General features: G+C 33.5%; 1 protein-coding gene across 13 annotated transcripts in view; it reads left to right on the forward strand.

Annotated features, from left to right (window-relative positions):
* Positions 1-25,146, forward strand: part of LOC145267087 (dynactin subunit 1-like) — a 234,592-nt gene that overhangs the window by 121,771 nt on the left and 87,675 nt on the right. For all 13 annotated transcript variants that reach the window (XM_080123079.1, XM_080123080.1, XM_080123076.1 and 10 more), the window contains 9 exons: positions 1,362-1,451; positions 2,337-2,453; positions 3,284-3,380; positions 7,411-7,496; positions 8,301-8,428; positions 11,003-11,117; positions 13,983-14,036; positions 19,015-19,146; positions 23,369-23,452. In XM_080123079.1, the coding sequence (XP_079979205.1) occupies positions 1,362-1,451; positions 2,337-2,453; positions 3,284-3,380; positions 7,411-7,496; positions 8,301-8,428; positions 11,003-11,117; positions 13,983-14,036; positions 19,015-19,146; positions 23,369-23,452 (903 nt within the window). The remainder of the gene's footprint in view (positions 1-1,361; positions 1,452-2,336; positions 2,454-3,283; positions 3,381-7,410; positions 7,497-8,300; positions 8,429-11,002; positions 11,118-13,982; positions 14,037-19,014; positions 19,147-23,368; positions 23,453-25,146) is intronic.

Raw genomic sequence — 25,146 nt, forward strand, 5'->3', positions numbered from 1 at the left:
TTTTTTCTCCTTTTGTTTCTTTCTCCTTTTGGTTCTTTTTATTTCTTCTCTTTCTCTTTATATCTTTCTCTTTGTCTCTTTTCCTCTTCTTTTTCACCACAAATGTGACATAACCTTCAGTATCATGGCCACAAAACCAAAAATGTAACCTATGTGTTCCAAAGGCTATTGTCCACAGTAACTATGAATTACAAATATAACATTGTCTACTCTCTGACCCTTTAAAAGTATTCAAGCAATTCACTGGATACTGGAACTATACATATATCGATGAATTTAGTCTGGAAGTGCACAAATACGTGCAAACTTTAAGTCTGTGTGGCAACACGATTACTACTTCAACGGTCCTCCCGCTCTCTGGGACATCTGAGTTTGGTCATCTGGTCGGTGGCTGTATTCTTCCCTTAATTGGCATTTTAAACTGAGTTTGGTTATTTGGTCGTCTGATCTGTGGCCGTACTTATGATCTCTTTTACCAAAAGTCACTATTCAGCTAGAAGCACTCGTCACAGGGAAGATCTAGTTTGGAGAGGTCTGCAAAAAAACTGAATCCGTTCAAAACAAACGACAAAGAAATGACTAACACATTACTGATAATCTTTTTCTTATAAACTAAATAGTTATTTGGTTAAATATTCCAATACTATATATATATATAAAACCTAATAGCTATAGATCATCCCTTACAAGTGTATTTTTTAATGCTTGAGAAAATATCTGCACATTTAACATGTGTTTTTACGATAATTGAGGGGGAAATGACTACTTCATAGTTTAATATTTAGAGATTTATAAAGAATCGGAATCAGTAATTATATCAGAATTGGGAACAATATTGGAATCGTCCCATCACTACTATCTATTCTTATAACTGTATCTTTTCTTTTGTCTCAAAGAAAAAGAAAATAGAAACCAATTTTCCCTTTTCTTCATATTTAATGTACATCCCCCCCCCCTCCCAGAATTATATTTTTCGCTGCAGGAATATGTTTCCGTCATTTATTTTTCAATAACACCTTACAATATTATTTTAGCTTATTTTTCTGGGAATAAAAATTCTAATACTTTTTTCCTTAGTTATGGATTGTGAGAAATTTACAAATAAGGTTATTCGACTTCACCAAAAATACGTAATATCACCACAATCATAAAATATGCTTAAATGTGATATCATTAAAGAAAGGAAAGGAAAAGAAATCTAATGTTTTTTTTTAAATAAAATATTTGCATTTTAAACATGATTTTAGGCACTTTGTCAAAATTATTCAAATTTGCAAATTTCTTCCAAAAGATTTTGTCTCATGTTATGGTCTATTACTTTTTACGAATTAAAAAAAAATTTTTTTTTTTTTTTTTTACAGACGAAGCGTAAACTTGAAGCAGCCTGGGAAAGTATGGCTGACTATGATAAAACGATCGCTAAATTTAGAGATTTGGTTAGCCAACTTCAAGTAAGTAATTTCCGATTTTTTAAAAAAATTTTCTTATTGAAATTATGTTGTTAGTTCTTGTGTGTGCATGTATTCTCCCCTTTACGTGACTTGCACATTGTTTAAAAAAAAAATTTACCATTAATCGATTTTTAATATTTATTGAAAGCAAAATTGCAATAGAATAAAAAAACAGATTTCTAAATTCAATTTAAAAAAAAAAAAATTATGAAATTGAATTGACCAGAATGCATTTCTGTTTTTTTTGGTAAACAAGTCAGTCATTTTAATATTTAGTTAATAATAAGGAAAAAAAAAAATTTAGCTTTAAAAAATTTGAAGCCGTTTTAAACGGTTTATACCAATCATGTTAAAAACAGTGAAATCACTTTGTACATTTACAAGCTAAGCCTACCTTTACACATTCTCATGCCTCGGATATCCATACGTGTTATTGAATTGATGCAGGAGATGGCACGCTGTATATGACCAAACCATCTGAGATGCTGAACACAAGTCATCCCAAATCCCACCAATACCTGATACTTCTGATTGATCACAGCTGAAGGGATTCTTTCCTGTAGTTTGCTGCCACACATCCAGCTGATCATGGCACGGTCATTACACTGAAGCCATTATAAATCAGAAGCATTTGGGAGTCATGTCTCAGTTATTGCTTTGAAAATTAAAATTTTGATACATCATTATTGGAGCAAGTTGGACATATGCATGTTCACTTTTCTTATATAGATTATGCACCTAAGTTTATTTTTTCCTACTAAATCTTATGGAAATTGTGATTAATAGTCGTTCACATTATTAAAGGAGTAGTGATCGTAGGAAGAGATAACTCCTGCTTCACTTGTTTTTATTTCTATAACATGTTGGAAATTTTTCTAATTACAGGAAGACAACAAAGAGCTTCGCAGTAAACAGGCAGAAGCTGAACAGAAACAAGAGACGCCAACGTTGGAAGTGTTTGACTTCAAAACCAAATTTGCTGAGAGCAAAGCTTATGCAAAGGTTGGGATCCATTTTTTTTTTTCTTTTTCCATTCATATTCACACCATTTTCACTCTCACAACCTTAAAATCTATCCTTTCCAGTCCTTTTATCTTTTTATTTTTTTCTATCTACCTTACTGGTTCTAATCTGGGTTTGGTGATTATCCAAGATTACATCTGCAGATGATCCAAGATTACATCTGCAGATGATCCAAGATTACATCTGCAGGTGGTCCAAAATTAAATCTGCAGGTGGTCCAAGATTAAATCTGCAGACGATCCATGATTACATTTGGAGACGATCCCGAATTACTTATGGTGACGAAGTTCTAATTTGGGAATTTTGGGGAGTGTTAAATCGTCCCTTAGTTAGGTAAACATGTTAAATGTGTATGCAATGCACATGAAAACGACAGACCTTTGATGGGGAAAAATATCTGCCTCTGGATTTGACCACCCAGAAAAATGGCTTGCAATCTTGGAAAAAAAATAATCATCTGTTAAAAACGAGCTTCCATGCTTAGAAAGCAAATAACTTGAGATAATACTGTAAAAAAGTAAATGCTTCTTAACAGTGTTTGATGCTGAGTTTGCGAATTGATGTAAAGATCTAATAAGGACGAAAGATGAATATCACAGAGGAAAGACACCTATTGACCTTTGTTTTGAAAAGACCAAGGCTTTAAGTAGGAGGAAAACAGTCAGTAGGAAAAGTTCCACAAAGTTCATATTGCTCTCATCTTTGTTATTTTTGCTGTGGTAATCCAAATACTAATTATCAATCCTTATCTCCAAAAATCACTTTGAAACTGATATCGATTTTAAGTTTCTATTTTATTTATTTTTCAGACTATCGATATGGAACTGCGTAAACTGGACGTAATCCAAGCCAATTCTCATGTTGCGTTACTGCAGACATTTATGCCAGACACGTTCTTGAAAACGGGTAAGTTCATATTAATTTGCTGTCGCAATATTTTTGATTGATAATGGGGGTATGCTCCCTGAAAGTTGGATGGTTCTATTTATAAACGATGCTGATAGGAATTGACAAATCAAATTAATTCACGTTCTGTTATCAACCAATCAGAAACCAGAATTGCTCCATAAAAATTGAATCTTTTAGCATTCCAGCACATGATTTTTTTGTGTCAATGCAAGGAGGATATTTTGCTCTTTGCTTGCAAAATTATAAAGTCCAGAACCTGTACAGAATAGGGACCCACTGAAAATTCTTCATACTCAGGACTTGTATAGTATCGGAAACTCTTCTCGACTCAGGACTTGTAGTATAGTATCGGAAACTCTTCTGAAATTAAACATGGCTTTCAATTCAAGATTTGCTAAGATCAATCTTCTATCTTTTCTTTATTAATTATAATTAAAGACCCCCCCCCCCTTTTTTTTTTTTTAGGAGTAGCTTCCATTGGAAGCGTTCACAATCCTCAAAATCAAAATATCAAAAGTTTGGAAACTATTTATGTTCAACTAGCCTGGGTGCTCAGCGTTGCTCGGGTGTTTGGAGGTTTGTATTGAAAAAAAAAAAAAATAGCAGGCAGGAACCTGTACGCGAAGGAAGAAAAGAATGTAAAAAAAAAAAAAAGCGACATCTTTGTCGTTGCGTCCATTGCCAAACCAGAAGTGGCAAAGGTTTAAATTAAGGTTAGTCAATCGAAAAAAGGGGATGACTTTCAAAAATATTGATGAAAAAAAGTCTCCTCCTTGTAGAAAAGTACCTAGTCGAGGGTAGAAGAATTAATGTTTTTAGTTAATTTTTCGATATTTGTCGTCCAAAGAGTCGAGCTTCAAAACGATACCGATCTCGTGAAAATCCGTCACCTCTGTCAAAAGTTTTAGACAGACATACAGACATGCATACATATGTACAAACATGCATACATGCATATGTGCATGATGATTGCAACGTCTTGTCAGACGAGTTCCACTCCCTCAGACACTTAAAGTCCATGAGCCCAAAAATTACTTTTTTTTTAGTCCTACCGGTGAATTCACACACTCAAGCAGGCATGACACTGAAGACGGTCATTGAGATCAATTATTACATGTTTCCAGCATTTCAAGCCTCCACGCGTCACAACTTTTCCATCGCCACAGGACCATTTTTATAGACAAATGCCTGAGGGAGTATCTATACATAGATGTTACAGAGTCTTAGCTTTGTATGACTGCTAAGTCTCTCTCTCGGTTCAAAATGTTGAGATCCAGCAACAAGCAAGAGCAAGATAACCAGCAACAAGTTAAACTGCAGACCAACTTAATGCGGGTATTGGGCTCTCGCTTCATGTTTTTTTTTTAAATCGGAGATTTGTTTCTCCTAAAAAGGTTGCCATCACCACGGCTTACGGGAGCCCTCTCCATCCCAACACACACATACATACACGGTGCTAGTTGGCCGTTGACCCCGAAAAAGGGTTCATTTGCCCTTTGGAAGGTCTTGCATACATGCATACATACGAACATGCATACATGCGAACACACATTTTTTATTTTTTTTTTTACATGCATTTAAACAGACAGGTGAGATTTATATTATAGACTAGCAAGGGGTACCCGGTATTGCCCGGGTGTTTGGAGGTGTGTGTGGTTTTGGGTAAATCAAAACTCCGTGGGGGTTAAAATAAAAAAAAAAAAATGTTTTGGTAGGTAAGGATGAGGATCGAACCCGAACCGTTGAGGCAAAGTTGTAAATTAAAGTGTGAAAAAAAGAGTGTGACGGTTTTAACCATTGCGCCACCACGAGATGCTAACGGAAAGACGTTTGAATTTATTTAATTACTTAAATTAGCAGGTGCACGTTTTAATGACATAATGAGGTCAACTTTTGACTGCGGGGTAGCATTTCATTTAGTGCGGGAATGCTTTTTTTTTTTTTTTACCCCCCCAAGACGTTGGGGGTAGGGGGGAAACATTATAGGAAAAGGTCTAACCTCTATGCGGCGAGCGAAACCTGTTGAATATTTATCTTCCTGAAGTCGAGCAAATTAAATAGATAGACAAGCTCCGTTAACTGTGAGATATTACGATTTACATGTGATATAAAAAGTTTTAAAAAGTTGTAAACCGACTGACCGCTTCTCTGAAAAAGCCTTTCTTGGACATACACAAAAAGCGAACATGCATTTTCGCTTTTATATATATACTAGCGGGGGGGGGGGGGGGTACCCGGCGATAAATAATAAAAAAAAATGTTTTGGTAGGTGAGTATGAGGATCGAACCCGTACCCTTGAGTTGGAAATTAATGTGTGAAAAAAAACCATGCTAAGTTAACCATTGAGCCATGGCGACAGACAACATTAAACAGGTTATTTAACTATAAAAACAGGTGTGCACAATAAAAGTTAACTCTGCTGCTTCCATTTGACCTAATTAAGAAGGTCAAATAGAAGTCACGCAGTGTTTGGGTTTGTTTACCCAAATTTAACTGTTTCTTCCCCCAACAGATGTTGGGGAGGGGGAAAGCCGCTCCCAATTGTTCAGATTAAATAGCAACTGATCAAAGCTGATTGCTTCTGGACGTTTTTCCCGGCGCAATGCCGAAGACGTCGTTTGAGTTTAGTTTCACTTTATTTATACTAAAAAGCCCAATCAACACGCGAGAAGCCAAAATAGCAATAATTTTGTAAAAATCGACGTAAATAAATCTATACGCTACGCGCTTTCCTAATTCCTAGATATTATTATATAGGACCTATATACACATTTTTAAGCGATAGTAACGACCCCGGGAGCATGTGCGAGAAAAGCCTTTTGAAGACATACACGAAATGGTCACACACATTTTGCCTTTTATATATATAGATAGATAATCTTATCAACCTACATTAAAACAACAAACTAGTTATAGTTTCATAATAATTTTGTTAAATTACTAATTTAATAATCAAACAATACAATTAAAATTAACTTTTAAAATCCTATTTGGAAAAAATACTTTATTACAGTAGAACCCTGGGATACGACATTAATCTGTTCCAGAGTTGGGATCGTAAGGTGGAATCACTGTATGGCGGGGCCTAAGCAAAATTTTATGCAGTACATATTAAAAATTAACAAAATACAGTACAATATATAATAAACATGTACATAATCAAATAATATAAATAACACCGTGAGGCAGAGCAAATACCGTAACCAGGAGCCGGAAAAACATATTCCACATCGTAACCTGAGAAAAAAACATATCCTGGAGCCACCGTATCCCAGGTTTCTAGTGTATGAGAAAAACGTTAAACAAAAAAGTTAATAAAAAAAAAAAAATGCAAAACATTAAAAAAAAAAGTATGAAAAATCCTGCCTTGTATATATGTCCTCCCAAAAAATGATTGTGGACTGATTCTTTTCTTTGGTCATTGGGATGCAATCACCCAGTGTGTGTGTGTGTGTGTATAAAAGGGAAAGGTAGTTTGCTTGAAGCATTGCTGGTAAATAAAATGTAAGTGTGGGTTACCGGTGTGAGAAGTGGTGTGGAAAATGAACAAAAATAGACACAGGTGGAATTCTTGTAGAACTGTGAAATACCGGACATCTATTTATCTTTCAATATTGCATCTAACATCACATATAAAATCAGTAAATGGCGACTTACTGTTTTGGACCGTCTTTGATATTTCAGGATAACATACCTTTGTCAAAAAGAAAAAAGGTGTTTAAAAAAAAACTGATGGGTCTTTCAAAAAAGAGAAACCGTCATGGTAATGGAACAAGAAGATTGGTTGGAACTACCATGCAAAAAAACAGTCAAATTAATAGTGATGGGTTTTAGCTTCTAATTAAATCGTGTTAAGTTGTCTAATATATAATCCTTTGTAATCCTTTACTTGTACATTACAAATCTATTCTTTTACAATGGAAAGAAAATGCTGTTATAAAACTGAGTTTCTTTTATTTAAGTCTTTTGTCAAAACTTTTATCAATACTTTTTTTTTTTTCTTAAATTTCGTTTTCTATTTTTTAGGCGACAGTGATGCTATCCTTGCCGTACTACTTGTACCACGAACCATAAGCAAAGCTGAGCTGCTCGTTTCACATGTGAAGGATAAGGTTCGTTTAGACTTGATTTTTTTTTTCTTATCTGATTCAAATTAGTTTGTTGTGGTTAGGTTCACATTTTCTTTTATCGCGCCAGTAGATATCTCACTACTGATGCAATTATCTGCCTGTATAAGAGCCATGTATGTCCAAGGATGGAGTACTGTTGCCACATCTCGGCAGGAGCTGCTAGAAAGACCTTATCCTGCCTTGACAGAGTTCAAAATAGACTTCATGGCCTAGTGGGGGATGCCCTTTTCTCTTCCTTGCAGCATCCTATATCTTCATATATGCATTTATTTTTCAAAATCAATCACAAATATGTAATGTAAAAATTATATTTCCACAAAAATTTTATTTATATATTTATATATATATATGATTTTTACAATTATATTTCACTTTATTTATATACTAATCCTGAAGCTCAATATATATATATATATATATATATATATATATATGCATTTGAAAATAACCGGAAATCTTTCAAGAACCCTTTTAGTCATCAACGAAAAAAAGAGCATTATTTTCAAATGCATTTATAAATTCTGTACCTCCAAACACACATACATGTACACACACACTAATCCCACCTATAGGATCTTATCTGACATTTTGATTTGGAATCCAATAACTTATTGATGTTTGATATGCTGTGAAACAAACAAAAACAAACCTTCCCATATTTGTTGGTAAATTATAAATTTAACTCTATTTAGTTTTTGACTTCCTCTTCCCCTATTTAGCGAGTTTTTCCATAAATGTGATTTGTTGTTTTTGAGATTTAATAAGCATTTTCTTTTTTGTCTTTAGTTTGATGTGACGGATGTCATAAATCGAGATGATGTGTTCAAGACGCACCGTGGTGCACAGGTTGCATACGCGCATCACTTGATTATGTTGCTGCAAATCTTTGTTAGAGTGTTGAGGCAATTTGAAAGGTAATTTAAATTTGATAATGTTCGGTTTTACTTTTTGCATGTTTTGACGAAATATCTGGTGGAGGGAGTATCACATACTTTTTTTTTTTTTTTTTTTTTGAGTGATTATATTTACATGTTTTTATCTGTTCTTTTATTTTTGAAATTGTTGTGGAGGTATCTACGTTGCCCACAATGAAAATAATTAATATCCTTAGTATAGCAGGTGTGTTCAAAACGCACCTTCATGTTGACCGGGCAACGCTGGGTACCCATACTAGTATATATATATATATATATATATATTTTAAAAACAATATTTATGTGGGGGTACCAAGTTGGTTAAAGGGAAAATTATTCCCAACTCGCATTTAGGTAAAAATGCACTTTCGTAAATAATTGAATTCGTTCAAAATGTACCACAAAAACAAATAACGTCTAAATTAATCGTGATACATCCAGACAGTCAAGCGGGATGAACGTGAGGATAAAGGGTCTAGGCTAATTACCGCAGGGTCCCGATTTCGAATCTCGCTAAATTCAGCCACTCTGATGAGTCGTAGACGACGAAACACATGTCAGTTGATAATTATATTTTAAAAACAATATGTATGCTACTCCTCATGTGGGGGTACCAAGATGGTCAAAGGGAAAATTATTTAGGTAAAAATGCACCTTCGTAATTAATTGAATTCATTCAAAGCGTATGGCAAAAACAAATAACATCTATATCATATATATATATATATAGATAGATATATTAGTGAATAAATGACAAAAGACTATACTCCAAAGTTCATGATGTTAAATTAAGTGTAACTTTTTATGCTTAAGGTAAACAATTGAGTATTCAGCATTATTTTTAATCTCAACGTAATTATAGGTTTAGAATTAACTAATACTAAGAATTATAATAATAATAGTAATAAACTTGATTATAATAGTTAAGTGAACTGAATTATGCATGGTTTCCATTCAAATTAATTTGATATAACCGTAAATGGTAAACTGTTTTTCTTTTTTTTTTTTTTAGTTTAGTTTCGTATATACAAACATGTATAATAGTTTATAATTATTGATGTTATTTTCATAAGTATGCATACATCAATTAGAATTAATAAATTTACTAATTATTGAATAGAACATTTTGGTAGAAGATTCATAAAATAATGGAACATGTTAATATGAATAGTTGGGTTTAGTGACTTTATTTCTAAAATTCAAAATGGCGTAATGGAAACATCTAAGGTATTTGCAGTTTCTCTTCCAATTTTCGGATTTTAATCATGTCAAAACGCACTTCATTTCCTTTTGATGGATTGATTGTTGCTATTTCTTCTGATGAGTTAAGGGCAAAATAGATTCACTGATTAATATAATAACTAAGTGATTGATTTTGCGCTACGAAACAGATACTGTCAAGAATGGTAAAAGTAAACTGAATTAAAGAAATAAATAAGATGGTCAACATCATGAACTTTGGAATGTAATCTTTTGTCATTTATTCACTATATTGCTCTGTAATTACATTGAGCTTTTTAAATAAGGATTGGTATATATTATAAGAAAATATATTTCCACAGAAATATATATATATATATATATTCTAGTATTGCCCTGTCAGGCTATCATAAAGGACTTAGTGTTTTTAATATCTATATTTGAATACAAAATTGCAAAACTTATTTTAATGATATATTAGTGTTGGGGTGATTAATTGGAATCTGGAATCAGAAAAAGCAGAACTTTTTGGGGTATTGGAATTGGAAAAAATTGTGCCTGTTTTCCAATGCCAAAATCTTTTCCTTTAATTATCTTTATTTGATTTTGGTTTAAGAAAAATCTTCCACTACTAGTAGTAATAATAAATGTTTATTGATTTTTAAACTTCCAGTAAAACTAATAGCTGGCTAGTGTTTTTCCGTTTGAGAAAATATACGCAAATTTATGTGTTTTTACGGTAATTGGAACAAACTAACCATTTCAAAGTTAAATATTTAGAGATTTATAAAGAATCGGAATTGGCAATTTAGTACAGAATCTGTAATTGTATTATAATCGGGGGGAAAAAATTGGAATCGTCCCTAATTTATTAGTATTGTTCAACTTTTATTCAGATTACACTATCACTAAAGCTTAAAGGATTTAGTGTTTTTAATATCTATATTTTAATACAATATTAGAAAACATATTTTAATATACACACACAGTAGAACCCCAGGATACGGTGGCCCTAGGATACGTTTTTTTTTCAGGTTACGATGGGCAATACAATGTTTTTCTGGCCCCTGGTTACGGTATTTGCCCGCTTTACATTGTTATTTATAATATTATTTGATTATATACATTAGTGTTATATACTGTACTGTATTTTATTATATATACTGTACTGTATTTTATTATATATAGTGTATTATATACTGTACTGTATTTTCTTACTAATTTTTAATGCCATATCCCGGTGTTCTACTGTATATAAATAATCTCTTCATTATTAGTATTTTTTTAAAACTTTTTCTCGGATTGTGTACCACAAACATTTCTATAATATTTGGTTTTCACTCATTGATTCCGTGTCATGTTTTTCTCTTTTAGTGCTTTAAAATCCTGTAGTGTGGAATTACTTTTAAAAATTAGCACGCTCGTCCCAGAAATGGCAATCCATGAAAAAGCTTTGGATTATTTTATCGACATGCTGAGGAAGGACCAGGTGAGTCATTGACGTCTCAGTTTCATTGTTTTTAAAAATGAAATCTTTAAACAATCCTGTCAAGATACTGTAAGGCTGCTTCCCAGTTGACTACAACGCGGTTGTCTTCAAGTCTAACATAAACAAATACTTGTTCAATCGTCCTCTTGGATCTCTTAAGTAATCTTCTGCCTATTTCACTCACTATTTTCAATCTATTGTAACAGCGATCATCGTCCAACTGACAATCCTTTTGACCTTTATATCCTTGAGTTCCACCATCTTCCCTCAGACTTTGATTAATAATACTCCCAGTGTTGCTGTGGAAAGTGGTGAAATTGTGTTGGCTGATATTATTGACAGTGATTTTTGGTGCTTGCGGCCATCGGGTGACAAATATTAAATGGTTGACAAACAAGTCTATCATGACATGGAAGGGAAATCTGTGATCTCCAATGCAACAAATGCTAGGCTCATGGAAATTCTAAATGATGCAAAAAAAACCCCAAAAAAAACAAAAAAAAAAACTGGCAAAATAAATCAGCATATTATACTGACTAAAAAAAAAAAAGATTATGTAAGATAATTTTGCTTTGGATGTGGTTGCATAATTATTGGCAACAGTTGTAGTTGGACAAAGGATTCACACCAGTCAGGCCATACCCTCCCCACTTCCTGTACGTGCATGGAAAGATACAACAGAACAAGCTAGTGTGCTAAAATTAAATAAAGTCATAGCTTCATTACTTTCTTTCATGGTTTGCTGCCTTCATGGCGATAGCATTGTCAGAGACAGCAGTCATCAGTGAGATGGGAAATTAATATTAAAAAACAGCAGAGGAAAAATGGGAAGGGGGGAAGGGAAGAGACAAAAAAAAGGAGGAAAAAGGGGGTGAGGGGGGGGAACAGCAGAGGAAAATGGGGAGGTGGGGAAGGGAAGAGACAAAAAAAAGGAGGTGAGGGGAAAAAACAGCAGAGGAAAAATGGGGAGGTGGGGAAGGGGAGAGAAAAAAAAAGGAGGGAAAAGGGGGTGAGGGGAAAAAACAGCAGAGGAAAAATGGGGAGATGGGGAAGGGAAGAGAAAAAAAAAAGGAGGGAAAAGGGGGTGAGGGGAAAAAAAAATGAGCATGCGGGGGGGGGGGGGGTCACCCTCCATGAAGGCAAAAATTTACTTTCACCATGACTAATGTTTGTGAAAAAAAAAAAAAAATCCAAGGTGTAGTTATTGAGGAAAATGCAAACGAACATTTGTCCCAGGGGAGAAAGAGGTAGATAGAGAGACGGAGATAGAGAAAAAAAAAAGTTTACCTGCATCATTTAGAATAAATTGAGAAAAAAAAAAAAAAACAGCAGAGGAAAAAATGGGGAGGTGGGGAAGGGAAGAGAAAAAAAGGAGGGAAAAGGGGAGGGACCACAAAACAAACCGAGCATGCGGGGGTCACCCTCCATGAAGGAAAAATTTACTTTCACCATGACTAATGTTTATGCAAATTTGAAAAAAAAATAAATAAATAAAAGGTGTAGTTATTGAGGAAAATGCAAACGAACATTTGTCCCAGAGGATAGAAAGAGAAAAAAAGTTTACCTGCATCATTCAGAATTTCCATGGCATTTGTTGCATTGGAGATCACAGGTTTCCCTTCCATTTCATGGGCTCGTGCACCATCTCCACAAGTAATCCTGTCCTTTGACTTCAGTGCTACACAGCCTTTATAGGCAGACAAATCATAGACATGGGGCTAATACTTGATCTCTATATGAGATACATAGATATTAGAATATTTGATTAAAGTTCTCCTTTACCTTTCAAAACACTGAGTTAATAAAGAAGTTGACAACATAATTTTCCTCTTCTCAATTTGTTTATAATGATAGAAGACACTTTTTGGTAATACTGCTAATCTTAGTCGGTGCAATGATTGCCACAAGACAGCATACGGTAGACCTCAGGTTTTACGCTATAGAGTTTCCCTTCTCCTAGATGCATGTCTTAATGAAGATGGAGTATCGCATAAAAAGGGCTGTCCCCTTATGTAAGTAAGAATGCATACTAGATAAGTGAAAATGATATTAGGAAAAGGCTAGAATCGAACCCTGTAGGCAAGTGTTAAAAGATAATGGATAATTGATATCCTAGGAATGCAGTCGATTGTTAATTCTTTTTAGAAATAACTAAATATTATTTATGTAAGTTAAAAGAGTGATTGTCCATTCTTTTAGAAATAACTGGATATTAAATATGTCGGTTAAATTTCATTGATTTTCAGCTATCGATCCTAAAAATAAAAAAATACAAAAAGTTTTATTCAAATAAATATAAAAAAAATAATTTCTACAATCAATTTCGAACGAAATCTAGCAACATGTTGAAAATGCAGCTGACGGAATTCATAATATTTTGAAGCACAACTATAACCTCTTCTTGAGCAATGTCTGTACAGTACCTGAGTATACCAATTGCTATCTTTACCTACCTCTATCATTATAAGAACTTTATCCATTGCGCAACGAACTCATGTGACTCTCTGACGCAAAGATTTCAAGATTCGAATAAATAAACCTGATGAAGAGCCAAAAACATGTCACAGATTGATCCACTGTGGTTGATTTGTCGTAAAACCAAACTCCTTTTTCTCTCTCTTTGATCGCCCTTGTCTAACTTTCTTGTCATCTCTACCCAACATCTTTGATCAACATTGCTGTCGGTAGATCCCGTGATATCTTCACACTCTGTTACTTCGGCCTTTAACTTTGTTAATCTCCCCCTCCATTCGCCTTTGAACTTACTTCAACATTTACCCCATTTTTCTTATTGCTTGTTGAATTTAAAAACAATGTTTATCACGTTTGCAATTCACATTTTAATATCGTTTTATTTTTCTTCAGTTGGATGAAACTGTATCCCTTGATTATTTCGAGAAGAGTTTGGGCTACTTTCAAGTAAGTTTTTTAAAATGCTTATTTTTACTTTTAAAACTACTCCTTCATTGCGGTTTATATATTTTTCATCTGCAATATTGTTACAAGGTGCTTTTAATAAGTTTCCAAACTTTTTTTTTGTACAGGCATTTAAAATTGCCATGGACTCTTGAAAATTCAGTATGTTATTGCTATACATCTTATTGAGATGACTAATTTTTATGATTTTAGTTAGGTTCAAATGAACAGCTACAGCAGGAATTGGAATACACTCTACTAAAGCCTGATTATCACAGCTGGTGAATTCAAAAAATGCAATCGGGATGTGAGGACACGTTAGAAGAACAATATGCAATAAAATTCTGTTTTAAACTTGTAAAAATGACACAGAAACGTATGGAATGCTTCAGACTGCTTTTGGACCATCTTGCATGAATCGAGCATCAGTTTTTGAGTGACGTAAGAGATTCAAGGAAGGCAGGAAGTTTGTGAGAGATAAGTGGTGTGGGAGGAGTAAGGAAGTCTGAACACCAGAGTTGATTGGCCAAATAAAGAATTGCATGCATAAGGACAGTAGTATGTCTATAGAGACAATAAATGCAGTTTGATGTCAGTGTGGGAACTGTACACACAATTATTCGTGAAGAACTGAAGATGCGGAAGATTTGTTCAAAATTTGTTCCAAGGGTGCTGATCTTCTGATCAGAGAAAGAGATGTTCCCATGACGGCAGGGAGATGGTTGAGCTGATCAATTCATATCCTGCAGTTCTTGATGCTGTGATCTGTGATGAAAGCTTGATCTACTGCTATGACCCAGAGACCAAGAGACAGTTCTCGGTAGAAGTACATTGGCTCTCCTAGACCCAAGAGGTCCTGGATATGACCTTAAACTATATCCAGTGGTGAGGCCCCAGCTTGCGGGCTTTGGGGAGTGTGGAGCCACCCTTTAATTACCATTGCTCCCAGGTCCACTCTGACCCGGAGTGGTAGTACCTGTTAAGGTCCCAACTATGGGTTAAATAGAAATCAACTTGAAAACAACAAATATATTCTATTAAAAAATTTTTGTTCAAAATAACTGGATTCGGCATTAAATAATCCGAAAAGGGTTGATATGCCGTAAAACAAAAACAACCAACCAACCTAGACCCAAGAAGGCCAGTACAGAGCAAATCCACCCAGAAACTTATGCTGACCCCCTTTTTTTTTTTTTTTTTTTTTTTTTTTTGACAGCACAGCCATATCTACATGCACTCACTGGACAGACAATTGAGGTTTTCAAGGATAGTAGGAAGAGATTTTGTCAGAAGAGGCCAGCACTGCCTGGGATAGAATGATGATTAACGAATGTTTAACACTCCCATATTTTTATTGTCATCGAAATCGGTGAAATCACCCATTTTCAAATCAGTTGATTGCCTGCTCTAATCGGGGACCTACCATGGTGCACCAAGAGGAAGCTTTACATGTCTCCCTGTAGTCACTTAGTCCAGAATACCTTGTAATCTACATTGCACTGTAGAGAACCTACTGTTGATATAAAATTATTTTCACATATAATAGCTTGAATTAAAGTTTAAAATGCAAAAGTCAAGTATCATGATTCAATTGTACTCTAAACAGAAATGTACATTTCGAACGCACCCGTCATATCAAATAACTTACTGTTGATTTTATTATTGTTGGGACGATTAATCAGAAAAATCAAAACTTTTGGGGTATCAGAATTGGAAAAATGTGTGCCTATTTTTGGATGCCAAAAAAACAATTCTTTTAATTGTCCTTTTTATTTGATTTTGTTTTAAACAAAATCTTCCATCGCTGGTAGTAATAATAAAATAATAAATATTTATTGATTTTTAAATTTTCAATAAAACTAAAACCTATAGATCATCTCCCACCAGTGTGACCTTAAACTATATCCAGTGGTTAGGCCCCAGCTTGCGGGCTTTGGGGAGTGTGGAGCCACCCTTTAATTACCATTGCTCTCAGGTCCACTCTGACCTGGAGTGGTAGTACCTGTTAGGGTTCCAACTATGGGTTAAATAGAAACCGACTTGAAAACAACAAATATATTCTATTAAAAATTTTTTCTTCAAACTCTTTGGATTCGGCATTAAATAACCCGAAAAGGGTTAATATGCCGTAAAACAAAAACAACCAACCAACCAACCCACCAGTGAGTTTTTACGTTTGAGAAAATATCTGCATATTCAACACGTGCTTTTATGATAATTGGGAATAAATAACAACTCTATTGTTAAACATTTAGAAATTTATAAAGAATTGGAATCAATGATTCTATCGGAATCGGGGGAAAAAATATTGGAATCATCCCATCACTAGATTTTATATGCCGGGCCGTTCTACTTGTGTTGTAAGAAAACTTCTCAAATGGATTTGTGATGTTAGGCTGTATAAGGCGTTAACTTTAGTTAAAAATCATCTATTCTGATTTTTTTTTTCGATTGTTGATCTGAGACATTTCGATACAAAACCTATCTAAGAACACTACTAGCCACATAAAATAAATTTGTGTGAAATTTTTAAAAAATTGACCCGGCCATCTAGGAGTCCACAGGGAACAAACTCGTTCATATACACATATATATAATAGTATACACACATATATACATAATAGTTCATACACACATATATATAATATATATATAATAGTAGATAGATTTTTAAACACATGAAAAGAATTTTTTTTTTTTTTCATTTGCTGAAGGTCACATTATACTCCCGTTGATTTTGCCATATGAGATACGCTACAACAACTAAGTTGTTTGGAAATCCACACAGATAATTTGTTTAGTCTTGGATATTTGGCAGGTGACCCCAGGAAGAGAGGCATTCGATTAGTTGCACACGCACACAAATTAATTCCATTTGAGGAATGCAAGGCTTTCCACCATTGTCTATTGGAATGCATAATTTCACCAGAAATATGTGAGAGGAATATTGGTCAAAAGGTCAAGAAAATAGACATTGGGAAATATTAAACATTCCAGGATGAAAGAATGTTTATATAAATCGACTCAACAGAAAGAGGTTGCAAAAAGAGTTGGTTACAGAGCAAGGACAAGCTGACACATTTTCTTCACTTCCAAAACATCTGCACCACACCCCCACCGTGCACCTTCACTGATGTTGACATCGTCATACAAAATCAAAAACTGCTTTCAGTATGGAATAAACAAAATATTTTTACAAACCAGCTGTGTTGTTTTATTCGCTGCCAAATGTATATCATAGACCATGACAAAAGTCGATTTAGAAATTATATAGATTGAAAATCACACTGAACGACCAGTCGCGGCAAATATATGTAACAATAGTGGTAAAGGCTTTGTGTAGAACCAACCATCTTTTTGGAACTAATCTCAGTTGGTGCAATGGCTGCCACAAAACAGCAGACAGTAGATCTCAGGTTTTACATCAGAGAGTACTTATACTGTTGAATCAAGACATTAAAAAATGAAAATATAAAAAAAAAAAACAAGTTATATTGTATATTTTTTTATTTTAAAATTTTTTTTTTTACAGTGGAAGAACATGTTTTTATGACAGCGCGTTCAAGGTAGCCATGTTTGGATTTTTAGAACATGCCACGGGGAGATAACTTGGTCTAAAACGCCAACATCCCCCTCCCATGTTAAATCATAGCTTTTTTTCCTAAAAATCGAAACATGGGTACCTTTTGATCAGTATCATAGCAAATTGTTTTTTCGCTGTAAAAGATCAAATTAAGTGAAATTTTTTTTCGGAGAACTTCATTCCATAATGGATACGCACAATATAACTTTTTTTTTTAAATATTTTCAATTTTTAATGTCTTGATTAAACTGTATAAGTACCCATCAGTTTTCCTTCTCCTAGTTGCATGGGCCCTGTCGGTGGGGCATTAGAATACGCCGACTGCTCCCCCCCCCTGCAGAGGGTAAAAGTCCCTCAATGGGGGTCCTGGATATGACCTTAAACTATATCCAGTGGTGAGGCCCCAGCTTGTGGGCTTTGGGGAGTGTGGAGCCACCCTTTAATTACCATTGCTCCCAGGTCCACTCTGACCCAGAGTGGTAGTACCTGTTAGGGTCTCAACTATGGGTTAAATAGAAACCGACGTGAAAACAACAAATATATTCTATTAGAAAAAATTTTTCTTCAAAATCTTTGGATTCAGCATTAAATAACCTGAAAAGGGTTGATATGCCGTAAAACAAAAACAACCAACCAACCAACCTAGTTGCATGTCTTGATGAAGACTGAGTGGAATGGGGGACGCATCTCTTCCAACAGTTAATTAGAAATAAAGTAAATAAATAAAATACTTGAATATATTTTTTCATATTCTGCAATCCGTTTTTATAGGGGTGGGGTACAATGTCTTATAATTGTTTTTATAGGGGAGGGGGTACAATGTCTTATAATTGTTTTTATAGGGGTGGGGGTACAATGTCTTATAATTGTTTTTATAGGGGAGGGGGTACAATGTCTTATAATTGTTTTTATAGGGGAGGGGGTACAATGTCTTATAATTGTTTTTATAGGGGTGGGGGTACAATGTCTTATAATTGTTTTTATAGGGGAGGGGGTACAATGTCTTATAATTGTTTTTATAAGGGAGGGGGTACAATGTCTTATAATTGTTTTTATAGGGGAGGGGGTACAATGTCTTATAATTGTTTTTATAGGGGTGGTGGTACAATGTCTTATAATTGTTTTTATAGGGGAGGGGGTACAATGTCTTATAATTGTTTTTATAGGGGAGGGGGTACAATGTCTTATAATTGTTTTTATAGGGGTGGGGGTACAATGTCTTATAATTGTTTTTATAGGGGAGGGGGTACAATGTCTTATAATTGTTTTTATAGGGAGGGGGTACAATGTCTTATAATTGTTGTTGCTGAAAAATTGAATGAAATAAAAGAAAATATTTTACACTTTGCTTTCAATTGTGATTTTCTGTTTTTTAAAATAATTTCTTGTCATTTGCAGCAATTGTATAGCGTACATTTGTCCAACGAGAAAGTGAACTGTACCTACTTGATGGGAGATCAAGTCCGTCTTGCTTTGGCCGCGTGTGATTGCATTCAAGTTGATATTTCCCGTCTGAAAATGCTTTTGCAGGTAAACAAAAATTTTTTTTATTTTTTCTTCAAATCAAAAATAAACATTTTAAATATTAAAAAAAAAATATTTTAATATTAAAAAAAAATATTTTAATGTTTTTTTTAATATTTAAATATTTTTCTAATATCATTAAAAAAAATATTTTAATATTAAAGACAATTAATGGCAAAAGTGTATTATTAAATTATTAGATTTGCATAAAACCATAAAAAACTATTATTTATTTATTTTTTTTATTTATTTATTAAAACACATTGGACCAAAGACTTAAATCGATGCCTCCATTCAATCTCGAAAGACAAAGGATACCCCCTGTAGGGGCAGCTGCGCACGTAATTGTGAGGCACGGGTTGTGCAATCTCCAACTACACCTCCCCTGACTCGGCACTGCTTGAGTTCAGTGGCAAGGAGAAGTCCAGGACGACTGATAACAATGCTGAGATAAGCGGAGAGCACATACAGCACCTGGACGTTCTAAATGGTCACTCATCTAGTACTGGCCAGGCTTATCATTGCTTAACTTTGGTGATCTGATGGAAACCGGATTGTCAAACGTGATTATGCTGTATATAAACTTAAGACTTAAATAAAACCATAAAAAGGCTCCTTTTTAGTATTTCTAATTTACTAGCCGGTGTACCCGGCATTGCCCGGGAGTTTGGAGGTGTGTGTGTTGGGGTAGGGGTTAGATTAAAACAACCCTGTTTTAAAAAAAAAAAAAAGAAAAAAAAAAGGAAAAGAAAAAACGTTGCCCGGGTGTTTGGAGGTGTAAAAGAAAAAAAAGTTTTATTAGGAAGGTAGGCTTGAACTCTGAAGCCTTGACGCGAAGGTGGAAACGAAATGGAAAAAAACCTAAGACCTAACCATCTCGGCCACGAGGGTAGAGGAAGTGATAAGCGTCTTAAGTTAACATTTATAAAGTGAAATTGACGGGTGCGCGAAAGTTAAATCGCGTGATGTTTGACCTAGTTTTGCACTGCAAGCCAGTTTCTGTTTCCCCTGTCCCATCATTCGCTTTTTTTATACTGAAAAGCGTAATGAAGACAAAAATAGCGCGTAAAAGTCAGGCAAATTAAAGATAGCTGCAACCCCCGTTATTAAGTCGTAGATATTATGATTTAGACAGCATATAAAAAGTTTTAAGAAGTGAGCTGACCGAGAAGCCCGACGAAAAAAGCCTTTGGCAGACATAAACACACACACACAATTTTCGCTTTTATATATATATATATATATATATATATATAGATTAGATTGATGTACAAACAGTAACATCACTTCAAGCATTAGCGGCCATTTTTTTTTATATTAGACATGTATAAAACCCTAAAAAGCTATTTTTTTTTTTTAACACATTATTACACCCAAAGACTTAAATATAACCATAAAAGCTTCATTATTATTATTATTATTATTAAAAATAATTGAAAATACTATAAAAACTATTAAAATAACTTTTTAAGTCTCATAATTTACACACCTGAAATGCACTTTTACAAAATTAAAAAAAAAATGCTTTTGTTTAATGATTTTATGCTCCATTTGTTTTGACTTGTATGACAGATGACTTATCTCCCCCTTCTTTACATTTTTTTTTGCGGCGCTTCTATATTAAAATAACTAGCGGGGGTACCCGGCGTTGCCCGAGTGTTTGTAAGTAGGAAGGATCAAACCCGGAGTCATGAGTAAAAGTAGGAAAATAAAGTGTGAAAAAAAAACAAAAAAAACATCTGCAACGTTAACAGTTCGGCCACCAAGAAAAGTCCATTCCAGTTGTTTAGGAAAAAAAAACAAAAAAAATCGACTACGGTAGGTCGGCGCGAACGTGAAAATATAATGTGAATTGTCCAGCACGCTAACCACTACGCCACAGAGCACTGCAGCTTAGTTTAGTGATTTTAAATAACTTCATATGAAAGAACTACGAAGCCAAACCGGTGTTCTCTTCTCAACTGTTCCTTGTGAACGATGCCAAACGGTGTTAAATGGTGGCAGGGGGAGGAGGAATTTATTAGAGAGAAAATATTTTACCACTTCCATTGATCTTAACCGATTTTGGCCGTGACTTCTCAGCAGAAAAAGTATAGAAATCTAAGATTATCGAGGAATTTGAGAAATAATAAGCCTATAACACACCTCAGATATTGTTCTGCCGTTTGTGCATATTATATTTGCATGAAATATCTTGATTTCTAATCCTATTAAGGTCAAAATTCGACGGGAAAAAAATGAGTTCATTTTATTTATATAGAGATGAAAAAAAATATTGCATTTCAATTGAAACAAATGTTCCTATTTACTTTGCCTCCCCACGAGGGAGACACCAGGGTGTTTTTTTTTTTTTTTTTTTTAAATGTGGAGCAAGGAACAAAAGTAAAAATTGTCTCGATCGTGAAGGATTTCTTCTCCACTAACAGAACAAAAATGAAGTGTGGCATCAGAACAAATACTACACTTTGATCTTGGCCCAAAGAAATGTTACCTATGTAATTATCAGGTCTCAAATAGTAACATATCCAAAAATTACGAAAAATGTTAAGATAGAAAAATATTAATGACAAAAGAATTTTGTAAAATGGAGCAAAATCGCTGTATTACGCTTACTGAAAAAAAAGATATGTTGACACAGGGGAGATAATTATGTTCTGTTGCGTACGTCACGTGACAAATGTAATTAAAAATATCATACTAATTTTATTCCTCATCTAAACTTTATTGAAAACCATTTTCATTCATAATTATTTTCCTACCTTATCGCATTCCGTAATTTTTGGATAACATTTGCGACGTGACAATTATGTAGGTACCATTTGAAATTTAATGTTTTTGTCATATAGAAGCACTGTTTTTGCTCTTATCAGTGGCGAATTTGCAAAGTGTGAAAAAAGTGACTTTTTTTATCCCCCCCATGACAAAAGGAGGGTGTACCTGTAAATTCACCCTTGTTCGTTCGTCTGTCTGCACTTTTCTCAATAACTACGCCTTGGAATTTAAAAAGATTTTCCACAAACATTAGACATAATATAAGTAAAAATGTATCAGAATGGATTTTCTGGGAAAACTCCCATTGCCCCCCTTGGGGTGCCTTTCGGGTTTAATCGCTAAAATTGACACTTTTGTGCTTATTAAAAAAAAAAAATTGATGCCTTGGATTTTTATAAAACTTTCTGATTTCTATATAATTTTCTTTGTCTGTACTTTGCGATAACTCTTAGGTGTCTCCCAGGGGCTTTTTTAAGGCTAATAAAAACATTCCATTTTTAGGACTATTTTACCATATTTGTCTCAAATTTTCTGTGTATGTTTATTTAGCAGTTTTGCTGAATTCAAATTTAAATATGTTAAGGCCTTGGGGACTTTGGGGGCTAAATGGTGGTGGGGGGGGGCAAATGATGGACTTAGTCATGATCCAATGCTTCTGTCGAAAGTTTTTGGAGACACACACACATACACATTTTGCCCTTATATATATATATATATATATATATGATTAAAATTTTTTTTTTTTTTTTTTGCAAATTAAAGTCCTGCTTTTTTTCTTTCTTGGCCTTAGAGTCAGAGTCGGGATCAGGGTGTGGTATCTGTTCTGTTGCTGCTCTTCATTTTTTGGTCTCGGTTAATGAAAGAGAAATCCTTCATGACTGATAGATTTTTTATTTTTGTCACTAAATAGTGCCCCTTTTTGGGGAGCTGGTTTCCCCCTACATTAAAAACTGACCATGTGTCTATCTCTGCCTTCATGGGGAGGCAAGTAAACAAAAAAACATTCTGCTTGATAATTTTTCATATTTTTTGGTGACAAACTGACTTATCTCCCCTGATTGTGTATTTGCACCCTTATCAATATCGAATAAAAGAAAAATATGATATAACATATTTATATTTTTAATTAAAATTTTATTCAATAGTTTTTCTAATTTTTGGTGTAGATACCTATTTTTGCCCGATATGCAAGTATATCAAAATGCTTTTGTATTAATTAATTTGAAACTGCGATTTCCACCCATGCCTTATACTGTATAAGTGTATATTTTAAATCAGTCCTGAAAAGAAAATATATAAGGAAAATCATGACACAAAAATTTTTTTTTAATTTCTTTTTCGACCCCCCCCCCACAAAAAAAAGCAGCAAAATTCAACTTATATTTTTTAAAATTATGAAATTTGTGGCATCAAATTTTTTTAAAATGGAAATTTTTCTTTCATTTTTTTTCAATAGGCCGGTGAAGAAAAAAGTGAATTTTCTATCTTATTGCGAGATTTGGAAACTTGTAATAATGACACGCGAATGTGTGCCAAAAAAGTAAGTTTTCTTTTGTTTTTTCTGAAAGTTGTAAAATTTGACAAACGCAAGTGAGCTTTAAGTTTTTTATTATACAGGATTAATTTATAATTAATTATATATAAAGTCTTATATATATAATGTGTGTGTATATGTGTATGCATGTATATATATGTGTATGCGTGTATATGTGTGTGTATATGTATATATTTATGTGTGTGTGTGTGTATATATATGTATGTATTATGTAAGCTTTTTTTCTTCGTTTGTCATTCAACCATAAGGTAATGTGTTTTGTCTTCCTCTTGCATAATTAATTTTGTATTAAAAGCCCTCTTCCGAAGGTTGACTGTATCAACCGTCTTCGATAATGCATCTCCCGCCTGTTTAAAGAACATCTGGCTCTGTCCACTGTCATAAGAATTGCTCTGTCTATTGCTTCTATCATAAATGTGGACTCCCCCAAGTATTGGGTCTCATCTCCTCTCTGTGTACCCCGTATGCAACAAATGTAAAATGAAAATCCTATCTAGGAATTGAAAACAAAGTGGTGAATTGAACTTGGAATTCCTGGTGTGTAATTTCATTCTGCGATCTAAAGAAAGAGAAATACGGACTAAAAATTATTTAAATGGAAAATCCTAGTCCTAAAAAAAAAAAAATCCTAGTCCTAAAAATAAAAAAAATCCTAGTCCTAAAAAAAAAAAAATCCTAGTCCTAAAAAAAAAAATCCTAATCCTAAAAAAAAAAAAAAAAATCCTAGTCCTAAAAAAAAAAAATCCTAGTCTTAAAGAAAAAAATATTCCTAGTCCTAACAAAAAAAAAAAAAAAATCCTAGTCCTAAAGAAAAAAAAAATCCTAGTCCTAAAGAAAAAAAAAAAATCCTAGTCCTAAAGAAAAAAAAAAAATCCTAGTCCTAAAGAAAAAAAAAAAATCCTAGTCCTAAAGAAAAAAAAAAAATCCTAGTCCTAAAAAAAAAAAAAAAATCCTAGTCCTAAAAAAAAAAAAAAAAAATCCTAGTCCTAACAAAAAAAAAAAAAAAAATCCTAGTCCTAACAAAAAAAAAAAAAAAAATCCTAGTCCTAAAAAAAAAAAAAAATCCTAGTCCTAAAGAAAAAAAAAATCCTAGTCCTAACAAAAAAAAAAAAAATCCTAGTCCTAAAGAAAAAAAAAAATCCTAGTCCTAAAGAAAAAAAAAAAAAAAATCCTAGTCCTAACAAAAAAAAAAAATCCTAGTCCTAAAGAAAAAAAAAAAAAATCCTAGTCCTAAAGAAAAAAAAAAAAAATCCTAGTCCTAAAGAAAAAAAAAAAAATCCTAGTCCTAAAGAAAAAAAAAAAATCCTAGTCCTAAAGAAAAAAAAAAAAATCCTAGTCCTAAAGAAAAAAAAAAAAATCCTAGTCCTAAAGAAAAAAAAAAAATCCTAGTCCTAAAGAAAAAAAAAAAAAATCCTAGTCCTAAAAAAAAAAAAAAAAAAAAAAAAAAATGAAACATTCTGTGTGTCCTAATTTAGTGTTATAAGAAATGTATTCCTGGAGTTAATTTTAAATTTGTGGGTGTGTTTTCAATTTGTCGGTGTTATGGTCAAGCGAGAAGAAAGTGGCAAATTTATATGGTAGGCTCTAAGCACCTAAAACCATTATATCTTCAGAAGGAAGCGAAGAGATCCGGTAGATATTATATTCATTCATTTTTGGCTGCCATACTGGACACCGTG

This window comes from Euprymna scolopes, chromosome 42, assembly GCF_053919585.1.
Source record: "Euprymna scolopes isolate OS-2025 chromosome 42, ASM5391958v1, whole genome shotgun sequence".
NCBI classification, from domain to species: domain Eukaryota; kingdom Metazoa; phylum Mollusca; class Cephalopoda; order Sepiida; family Sepiolidae; genus Euprymna; species Euprymna scolopes.